The sequence below is a fragment of the Bradysia coprophila genome (assembly GCF_014529535.1).
Source record: "Bradysia coprophila strain Holo2 chromosome X unlocalized genomic scaffold, BU_Bcop_v1 contig_26, whole genome shotgun sequence".
NCBI classification, from domain to species: Eukaryota; Metazoa; Arthropoda; class Insecta; order Diptera; family Sciaridae; genus Bradysia; species Bradysia coprophila.
Genome location: NW_023503313.1, coordinates 313,504 through 325,119, shown reverse-complemented (window position 1 = coordinate 325,119; position 11,616 = coordinate 313,504). Strand labels below are relative to the sequence as shown.

General features: G+C 37.1%; 1 protein-coding gene across 7 annotated transcripts in view; it reads left to right on the top strand.

Moving 5' to 3' along the window:
• Positions 1 to 6,014: 6,014 nt before the first annotated feature.
• LOC119069080 (protein sidekick) overlaps positions 6,015 to 11,616 on the top strand; it is an 81,586-nt gene continuing 75,984 nt past the window's right edge. For 6 of the 7 annotated variants that reach the window (XM_037172965.1, XM_037172964.1, XM_037172963.1 and 3 more), the window contains exon 1: positions 6,015 to 6,880. In XM_037172965.1, coding sequence (XP_037028860.1) covers positions 6,763 to 6,880 — 118 coding nt within the window. In that variant the 5' untranslated portion in view covers positions 6,015 to 6,762. The remainder of the gene's footprint in view (positions 6,881 to 11,616) is intronic. The other variant, XM_037172958.1, reaches the window with a different exon arrangement.

Genomic DNA, 11,616 nt, shown 5'->3' with positions numbered 1-11,616 from the left:
CGATTACATTCTCATAAAATATTCAAAAACGAGACTACTCCGCCAGTCTCATAAAGTCCAATGAAAAATAATCCGAAAAGACTACTCGTTCGGTCTCTTACATTCTCGTAAAATGTTCAAAAACGAGACTACTCGGCCGGTCTCATAAAGTCCAATGAAAAATAATCCGAAAAGACTACTCGTTCGGTCTCTTATATTCTCATAAAATATTCAAAACGAGACTTCTCGGTCAGTCTCCTCAAGTCCAACGAAAATAATCCAAGAAAGACCACTCGTTCGGTCTCTTACATTCTCGTAAAATGTTCATAAACGAGACTTCTCGGTCAGTCTCCTAAAGTCCTACGAAAAATAATCCAAGAAAGACCACTCGGTCGGTCTCTTACATTCTCGTAAAATATTCAAAACGAGACTTCTCGGTCAGTCTCCCAAAGTCCAACGAAAAATAATCCAGGAAAGACCACTCGGTCGCTCTCTTACATTCTCGTAAAATATTCAAAACGAGACTTCTCGGACAGTCTCCCAAAGTCCAACGAAAAATAATCCAGGAAAGACCACTCGGTCGCTCTCTTACATTCTCGTAAAATATTCAAAACGAGACTTCTCGGTCAGTCTCCCAAAGTCCAACGAAAAATAATCCAAGGAAGACCACTCAGTCGGCCTCAAAGTTTTTGTAACAACGGTTCGAAATAAGACCTATACGAAGATATATCCAATTTAGCAACACGCGTAAGGTGGCTGGCAGTCCAATCCTAAAGTTAAGCATCATTCGGCGCGGTTAGTACTTGGAGTGGTGATCGGAAAATACATTACGAAATAAAAAAAGGTAAAAAAAAAATCAAATATCACTAAAATTTCTATCATTTCAGCGAATTATAAGAAAAAATAAAAAACTGTGCCATCTGTGAATGCGGGAAGAAACTACAGCCTAAAGACAATGAAATATCTCACAGATGGAAAATGGGAATGAGAGTTCTCAGATGGTCTCAGAAAATGTCGAAAAGAAAGTGATAGTTCTCAGATGGCCTCAAAAGGATCTCGAAAAAAAATTAAAATGAGACTTCTCAAATAACCTCAAGAAATATCGAAAAGAAAGTGAGAGTTCTCAGATAGTCTCAAAAGACGTCGAAAAGAAAGTGAGAGTTCTCAGATGGCCTCTAAAAGGATCTAGAAAAAACTGAAATGAGACTTCTCAAAGAGTCTCAAAAATATTTTGAGTCTCAAACATAGTCAAATCTAAAAAAGAGACCACTCAGTCGGTCTCGTAAACTATTTTGAAAAGAGACCACTCAGTCGGTCTCGCAAATTATTAAAAAAGAGACCACTCGGTCGGTCTCGCAAAATACAGAAGAAGAGACTACTCGGACAGTCTCGTAAAATACAGAAGAAGAGACCACTCGGTCAGTCTCGTAAAATAGAGAAGAAGAGACCACTCGGTCAGTCTCGTAAAATACAGGAGAAGAGACCACTCGGTCAGTCTCGTAAAATACAGAAGAAGAGACCACTCGGTCAGTCTCGTAAAATAAAGAAGAAGAGACCATTCGGTCGGTCTCGTAAAATACAGAAGAAGACACCACTCGGTCGGTCTCGTAAAATACAGAAGAAAAGACCACTCGGTCGGTCTCGTAAAATACAGGAGTAGAGACCACTCGGTCAGTCTCGTAAAATACAGAAGAAAAGACCACTCGGTCGGTCTCGTAAAATACAGGAGAAGAGACCATTCGGTCAGTCTCGTAAAAAACAGAAGAAGAGACCACTCAGTCAGTCTCATACAGTCTATTAAAACATTTAAAACGAGACTTCTCATCGGTTTCGCAATCATCATCATCATCAATTCATCAGTATATGAGAAGAAACCAGTCTCAAAGTTCGAAAAGAGACGTCTCACCTCCATACAAAAAAAACGGTCTCAAAAGGGGTCTCACATTCACTTTTTTTTTTACCCGGGCCATATCCCTTTTTCTGAAGGCATTCGCGAAGTGAGTGATCGACGATGCGCTGAATAGGTCAAAATAGTTTCGAAGATAGCATTAAAATGATTGAATGTATTTTGGACACGTCTTCAGGTGAACACGAGAAATTGCGTATATAACTACAAATAATCTAATGGACCCAGTAAAACCGACTACGAACAAATTCTTCCGCCTTTAATGTTTTACAATTATTAGACTCGCACGATACGAAGTAAATCGTGAGAGTCTTTATGTTTTGCCCACCATCGTGTAAGTAAGTGAAACAAGAGGAGATTGACGCGGCAGGCGCGTTAGCAATAGACTCGCACGTTCCTAAACTACATTTTTCGCAATATTTCCACTCATTTCGTAGTTGAGTGTAATTGCTATTACAATTGCCACAATCGCAGTAGTCCTCATTACATAAATTCAATTACGAAATTTATGGTAAAATTGTGAAATCACATAATAGTCAACTGTCAAATGTCGAACAATGTAGGGTTAGCGGATCATACATTCACAATCAGTCAAGTCGTGACGCTCGTCTAGTTAACATCTCCGCTAAAACATTCTCTCTCAACTATCAACTATTGATAGTTGACTATCAATTTGAGGGAGAATGTTTTAGCGGAGATGTTAACTGGACGAGCGTCATGAATTGACTGATTAAAATGTATGATCCGCTAGCTACTAGATTGTTCGACATTTGATGGTCAACTATTGAAAGTTAACTATCACACCATTATGTGATTTCGCAATATTTCCACACATTGCGTAATTGAACATCTTCGTTGAGGCATACTGTTGGCCACTTTCAGATACTAATATTTGAGTTCTCATCGAAAAGGCTCACCCTCTATCACATATCAGACATACGTGAGAATGGTAGTTGGGCAGAGTGAATTCGATTGGGACTAAAAATCTTAATGGAGTGATGTGTGTCGTTGCGCGAGACGCTGTGACCTATAAATTTTTGAGGTCTGATCGAAAAGGCTCACCCTTCATCAATATACCAGACTCAAGTGATAATTGTAGATGGGCAGAGACAAAAAGATCGGGATCAAAAGTTTGGATAGTTTGAGCGTGTCGCTTCAACCGTCCTTTCATATTTTTCTAAAGTTACGACACACGGACAGACAGACGGACGGACGGACGGACGGACGGACGGACAGACGGACGGACGGACGGACGGACGGACGGACATGGCTCAATCGTCTTATAATATCATACTGATAATAATTGCCCACTACGATATAGGCCGTTTTCGATTATTAGACTCGCACGATACGAAGTAAATCGTGAGAGTCTTTATGTTTTGCCCACCATCGTGTAAGTAAGTGAAATAATCGAAAACGGCCTATATCGTAGTGGGCAATTATTATCAGTATGATATTATAAGACGATTGAGCCATGTCCGTCCGTCCGTCCGTCCGTCTGTCCGTCCGTCCGTCCGTCCGTCTGTCCGTCCGTCCGTCCGTCCGTCTGTCCGTCCGTCCGTCCGTCCGTCCGTCCGTCCGTCCGTCCGTCCGTCCGTCCGTCCGTCCGTCCGTCTGTCTGTCTGTCCGTGTGTCGTAACTTTAGAAAAATATGAAAGGACGGTTGAAGCGACACGCTCAAACTATCCAAACTTTTGATCCCGATCTTTTTGACTCTGCCCATCTACAATTATCACTTGAGTCTGGTATATTGATGAAGGGTGAGCCTTTTCGATCAGACCTCAAAAATTTATAGGTCACAGCGTCTCGCGCAACGACACACATCACTCCATTAAGATTTTTAGTCCCAATCGAATTCACTCTGCCCAACTACCATTCTCACGTATGTCTGATATGTGATAGAGGGTGAGCCTTTTCGATGAGAACTCAAATATTAGTATCTGAAAGTGGCCAGCAGTATGCTTCAACGAAGATGTTCACCAGACGAGGGCTGCGTAAATCGCTGTAAATTCAATTACGCAATGTGTGGAAATATTGCGAAATCATGCGAAATATTGCGAAATTGGTGTGATAGTTAACTTTCAATAGTTGACCATCAAATGTGAACAATCTAGTAGCTAGCGGATCATACATTTTAATCAGTCAATTCATGACGCTCGTCCAGTTAACATCTCCGCTAAAACATTCTCCCTCAAATTGATAGTCAACTATCAATAGTTGATAGTTGAGAGAGAATGTTTTAACGGTGATGTTAACTAGACAAGAGTCACGACTTGACTGATTAAAATGTGTGATCCGCTCGTCCAGTTAACATCTCCACTAGAACATTCTCCCTCAACTATTGATAGTCAACTATCAATAGTTGATAGTTGAGAGAGAATGTTTTAGCGGAGATGTTAACTAGACGAGCGTCACGACTTGACTGATTAAAATGTATGATCCGCTAACCCTACATTGTTCGACATTTGACAGTTGACTATTATGTGATTTCACAATTTTACCATAAATTTCGTAATTGAATTTATGTAATAAGGACTACTGCGATTGCGGCAATTGTAATAGCAATTACACTCAACTACGAAATGAGTGGAAATATTGCGAAAAATGTAGTTTAGGAACGTGCGAGTCTATTGCTAACGCGCCTGCCGCGTCAATCTCCTCTTGTTTCACTTACTTACACGATGGTGGGCAAAACATAAAGACTCTCACGATTTACTTCGTATCGTGCGAGTCTAATAATCGAAAACGGCCTATATCGTAGTGGGCAATTATTATCAGTATGATATTATAAGACGATTGAGCCATGTCCGTCCGTCCGTCCGTCCGTCCGTCCGTCTGTCCGTCCGTCCGTCCGTCCGTCCGTCCGTCCGTCCGACCGTCCGTCCGTCCGTCCGTCCGTCCGTCCGTCCGTCCGTCCGTCTGTCTGTCCGTGTGTCGTAACTTTAGAAAAATATGAAAGGACGGTTGAAGCGACACGCTCAAACTATCCAAACTTTTGATCCCGATCTTTTTGACTCTGCCCATCTACAATTATCACTTGAGTCTGGTATATTGATGAAGGGTGAGCCTTTTCGATCAGACCTCAAAAATTTATAGGTCACAGCGTCTCGCGCAACGACACACATCACTCCATTAAGATTTTTAGTCCCAATCGAATTCACTCTGCCCAACTACCATTCTCACGTATGTCTGATATGTGATAGAGGGTGAGCCTTTTCGATGAGAACTCAAATATTAGTATCTGAAAGTGGCCAACAGTATGCCTCAACGAAGATGTTCAATTACGCAATGTGTGGAAATATTGCGAAATCACATAATGGTGTGATAGTTAACTTTCAATAGTTGACCATCAAATGTCGAACAATCTAGTAGCTAGCGGATCATACATTTTAATCAGTCAATTCATGACGCTCGTCCAGTTAACATCTCCGCTAAAACATTCTCCCTCAAATTGATAGTCAACTATCAATAGTTGATAGTTGAGAGAGAATGTTTTAACGGTGATGTTAACTAGACAAGAGTCACGACTTGACTGATTAAAATGTGTGATCCGCTCGTCCAGTTAACATCTCCACTAAAGCATTCTCCCTCAACTATTGATAGTCAACTATCAATAGTTGATAGTTGAGAGAGAATGTTTTAGCGGAGATGTTAACTAGACGAGCGTCACGACTTGACTGATTGTGAATGTATGATCCGCTAACCCTACATTGTTCGACATTTGACAGTTGACTATTATGTGATTTCACAATTTTACCATAAATTTCGTAATTGAATTTATGTAATGAGGACTACTGCGATTGTGGCAATTGTAATAGCAATTACACTCAACTACGAAATGAGTGGAAATATTGCGAAAAATGTAGTTTAGGAACGTGCGAGTCTATTGCTAACGCGCCTGCCGCGTCAATCTCCTCTTGTTTTTATTTTAAATAGGCGCCAATTGTATTTCGAATGTGCAGCATGAAATCACATCTGGTAAGACTATATTAACGTCCAAACCGTCCAAAGCACTATATACATATTCATGTGATACATATACAAAGCGTAATATACACCATATACCATCCACATGCATAACACTATACCAGAAGAAAACCGGTTTTGTTATTCAGTTCGACTTGTTCATTTCATTGCGCGATACATCAGTCATCATCGAAATTGCATCGAATGACATACACACATTGTGTGTCGTCTAATATTTTTGTTGTACGTGAATTCAATTTTGTGTCGAAAATTTCGAATAATTGACGGTAAACTATTTAATATTAAGTTCTAATGCGGTTTTATCGAGTGTAATAAAATTGTGCGGTTTCTTAACAAAAATGGATTGAAATTTGAAACGAAAACAAAGAGTTTTCTGCTTACCATTCACATATAAAAACATTTTAAACCAAAGTGGTAAGCTAAAAGAACTTAGGTAATCCACAGGTGTGTTAATAAATAACGCTTTTGTGTGTTGGTAGTGTTGTGTAGTGCTGAGCAACGACCAAAAAAACCGATAAAATAGTTAGCGTTGCATGTTTTCAAATTTAATGCTGCACAATATTGTCTAGGATTTATTGCTCGATGATTGCTGCACTCTATAATTTTCAGTTTGATTATTTAAATGTTTGAAATGAAAAATTCTTAAAACGGTTTCACTATGCCAGTGATCCGTTGGCTCAATTTTGACCGAAGATATTTTTGATATTATTTTGTGAAGTGAAGTTAAAATAATAAAAATTTCATCGTGAAAAGTAAACAAAAAATCGTTTTTGAGTATGAAGTGACATTGTTTTTTAAAATAAAATTTAATTGCGCTTACTACAACTGCTATTCGGCTGAGCGTAGATAGCGTTTGATGTGTAAAGTGAGATTTAAAAAATTAAAGTAAAATGCATTTGGTGAAAAGGATTTTCAATTCATCGCACAAATGGATTAACTACAGTAACATATCAAATTGCTTGAGGATACTCATACTATGGAATGTCGTCGGCTTTTGCCTATGTAGTGGTAAGTAACTTACCTTGCGAGAGTACCTTTTCTTTTGTGTGTTTTTTTTTATTATTATTACATTTTGAGTGAGTTGGTATATAGTAATACCGAGCGAATGTTAAGACTGGTTTGTGTTTAAAGTTCTTTTACCTGAAGAGGAATGTACCATTCTAGGTAGTGGTACAATTTTATATATAAATGTTGGAACATTCTATACATTATTGGTCTTCTAACCACAAAGTGAATCGAATTTTTGTTTTATTTGTTTCTTCTTTCTTTTTTTTGATCTACCTTAATTTCAACGAGTTTTCCCAACTTAGGGACGTCATTTCTCGTTTAGCTAATTATGAAGCCATAAAGTAGCATTCTTTTTCTTTTGTCGTTACTGCTAATTAATTAGGTAAAATAAAAGGATCAATTTTCGTGTATTATTTACTTTGTAAAAGAATTTCTTTAACCGTTTTCTGTAGTCACTATACGACATGTACCATCAAACAGATGCAACTATAGAGACGATTTTATTTCCAATGCTTTTTGACGGGTGTACCACTTTACCATAAAAATTGTCGTAAAATACCATCGATTTTAGGCAATTGCCGAAGACAATTAAAAGTTACTATAACAGAAAATCGTTGTTGCCGAAAACTATAACATTCAGAAAATTAAAAAACGATTCGATGTTTTTGAACGACATTCAACAGGGCTGGTACAAAAATCAAAAATGTTCTAAGCAGCGACAATAAAAATTGTTCTAAGTTACACCCCTGTGTTATAAGTGCTTCTCAGAAAGGAGAAAAAAAAAACATCGAAATTAGAGCAGAATTAAAAAGACATGAAACCGGTTCAGAGGGTAGCATTTGTTTAAACTATTTGCGAGATTAAACATGTAATCAGCTAAAAAAATAAACTTTTCTGCTGTGTACATTATAGAAACAGAAAAGTTCAATTTTTTTTTTTTAAATACACAATGTCCTAGTTGCCTTTTACAATAACCTCTACACAGGAAATTGTTTATATCTGTTAGAAACAGAGTTTACGTTCATCAGTGCCGGATGAGCCAATGATATTCGGTGACCTCAGGGTATGTTAAAAAAAGTTTTGAAATGTGGAGAAAATTTTATTTCACTTTTCGATAACGTTTCAACATAAAATCATTGTGTCAATCAATCGAGGGGTAAACGGCTCGCGGAAATCTTGTTCTCTTTATAAAATGTTTATGAAATGTGAACAGTAACGTTCGTCATATCCTCAAACCCGAGCAACAAATAATAAATTTTCAACTTATAGAAATTGAAAGAGTCCATTCGGTTATTATCACGCAAAGTGATTCATGATGGATCTTTCCATCAAAGCAAAGAAGCTGTATAAGGCTTCAGGGACGCTCGACTGACCTAACTATCGAAAATTAATTTTAGTGTCAACATTTACTATTTTTGTGGAAAAACAAACGACCCGGGAAAATCGTGTGAGAATATCGACCCATTTACTTTGTACATTCGCCCTTTTGCATTTACCCCAATTTCCTCGGTATTTGTCCTGTGAGACGGGTTTTTCGTTTTTCTTAAAAAATTTCGAATTCTGACTTCGTTTTTCGGAATTTTCCAAAATAAAAGATCCCAGAAATAGGCCCTGCCCAGACAGATTTGTTTCCAGAATCCAGTTATAATGTTCCGGATTTTCGAAAGAATCTTCAGGACACGATCGCATCGAATGTTCAGAATTCAATACAATTTCGATAGAAACAATGTCGGCAGGTACGGAAACAATCCTTCCCTGTAACTGAGTCAAAATTTTCAGGTAAGAAGAAACGTAAAACATCCGTTGAAAGATAAAAAAATCAACTTTCCACTTGGCACCGCCAAATAAACCGACCATCGAAGGTAGGTTTATTCGGCGCTGTTTTACAATCTCTATATCCGAGTGGCAGATAACTTCCCGGACAATACATTTCTTCGTGACATGTTCGGCGATGTCAAGTCTAGACTTTCCAGATGTACTGCAATTTTCCAAGAAAAAAAATCTCGTTAAATAGGTTACCAGGATACCGCATTATTTCCATGCTTGTACGTCATAAAGTAGCCTCTCTGTTGGAAAAATAATTGGGCTAAAATCACATGCACCAAAATCCAAAATCCAGCTCTGCATTATACTTTAGAAAAACATCCTGTGCTAACAAAAAATTGGGTCTAAAGCATTAAACATTGTTGTCATTAGTTACTGTTTACATTACTGCATTTCGGAGATTTTTTATTCTTTACGAAAAGCAGATTTTTTTTTGCGAGCATCGGGTCATAGAACGTATTCTTCAAAAGGATGGAATTACATTCTTCACTATCATCCAAACTACCATCATGCACAAGATACTATCTTTCATATACGGTACCCTCAGTGCACATTTTTCAAATTGAATGCATTAGGTGCGAAAAGGAGAAAAAATGTAACATTCTGAAGATTATCACAAGACCGATATGTCGTCCAATCCATCTGTTTAAGGATTTAAAAAAAAAAATAAAATAAAATAAAAATTCAAAAGAAAAACGAACATGCTGTATATCGTAACCCTATACGCCATAATAAGCGTATTATGCATTAAGTTAATTTTTTTTTTCCTGTATACAAAAAATATTCTGCATGCATCTGTATTACGAATAAACGTTCATGCAGTCGTTGTTTGACTTTTCCCCAGTAATAAAAACAAAACATAAAACATTTTCTGGAAAATGAAAAGACCAATTCATTCGACACAAATATTTTGCTTGGTTTGTGAAAAATGTTCAGCATGCTTACGAATTACATGTTCTCTGCTATATAGATGATAGGTCTCTTTAAGACCGGAAATTTATTACGAAAATGTTATTTGAAAATTTAAATTTCATTTCATCTTTTGCTCGAACATCAAAAGCCGAGTGTATCAAATAAATGGAAATCGAGTCAATGGATATATTGACACATCGGTGTCGATTGATTTATGAGCGCTAAATCCGATGCTTGGATGCGGCGGAAAAGTTTTTGATCGAATAATAAAGTTACAACACGATGAAATCGATAAAGTAGATTGTGAATGAACCAACAACCTACCGACAATAACGTTTCCCCTATTTCCTTCTGTGATAACCCGTTTTCAGTATTATTTCGCTCTGTCGAATGCAAACGAGCTACACACGGTTTCCCATAGATGAATTCCTCACAAAAATTCAAAATGCTAAAAAGTACAAAACCCAACTGTATTTGACTTTGACTCAACTGCTGGCTTATAAATATAAATTTTTAAATTATGTTCCGTTCCCCTCGGTTGAAACGCATTCGAAATAAGAACACCTTTTCGTCGCGACACATTAGAATATAGTTTTTCGGATGTAAATATTCTGTTCGAATTTTAAGACAAAGAATAACACGAAGTGAAGTTCAATGTCAAAATAAATTTTAATGAAATTTGATTTTGCATCTGTTGTCTGATCGTCAACGTATTCACTGGTATTGTAGCTGCATTTCCATTTCCACACGTCGCTTAGATTGCGGTATGTTGCAATATAACGATGTGGCACATTATATTTAAAATACACACAGCAGATATGCTCAACCAGAAATTTCCATTTATATTTCTTTTCATTTCATTCTTTGAATCGCTGTAAAAACTTTAAAATTTTAACGAATATATTTAACAGAGATTCTATTCAACCTTGTATGATTTAGATAGATGTTAGAATAAAAATTAACCACTTAAGAATGCAGTTAAAAATTGTTTTTGTTTTAACAAGAGGAACTCACAAATCAAATTTACTTAAGTGAATAAAAGCGACCCGCACCGCAAGAAAATGTCGTTGAGAATTTCTAGAGAAAAGGACGAGTCGAATTACGTTGATAATATACGAAATTCGTTCACAAAAATATTACATCATGGTGACGGTGAGAGTGTATAATACCAATTAGCAAAGAAAAGGTAAAAGTTCCAGAGAGTTACCAAATCGTTAGAGGTATGAACTCTTGATGGTCATAACACATAGATGGTAACTCATCACAATGGTGGTTATGACCTTTCGAGAGCTACCCTTTCACTCTAAAGTTACCACATCTCGAGATATACCACAACTCTAGAGTTACCACATCACGATAGGTACCACATCTTCAGTTTTCGAGGGTAAGAAACAGTAGAACTACATGAATCCTTGCCAGTTACGAGTCTATCTAACTGTAAGAAATTTTCCTGAAAAATTGTTCATCCAAAACTACGGATGATCGAGAACTTCGAATTCTCGTGAAGTAAACTCGTAAGATTGCTATCTGAAACGACAGAATCTTTTTGAACAAATAACTACTTATCGATTAGAAATTAATGAAAGGTCTAAACTTCCAAGTAATGTTTCCACTTTTGAGGAATCTGTTTATTCCAATTGAATTGAAAATCATGTATTCCCCGCGAAGAATCATTTCACGTTTTTGTGTAACAAAAGGTGGAACAAAGCTAATTAGTCTTGCGTATTATAAAAAGCTGAGTATCCACACAAACGTTTAACAATTTCTTTCAGATTTTTAAAGGCACACAGCACATTAAGTATGCTTATGATATCACGAATAATAAAAAAAAAATCGAATCGAACACAGTCACATAGCGATTATTACAAATAAAATCTGACTCATTCATAATGCAAACAATGTAAGCATCTGAAATTCACGGAAATTTATATTATACCTAAAGGTTTAACGTAAGAAAAATACCCATAACCGGAGACCAAAACGTGTTCCGTAATATTTCT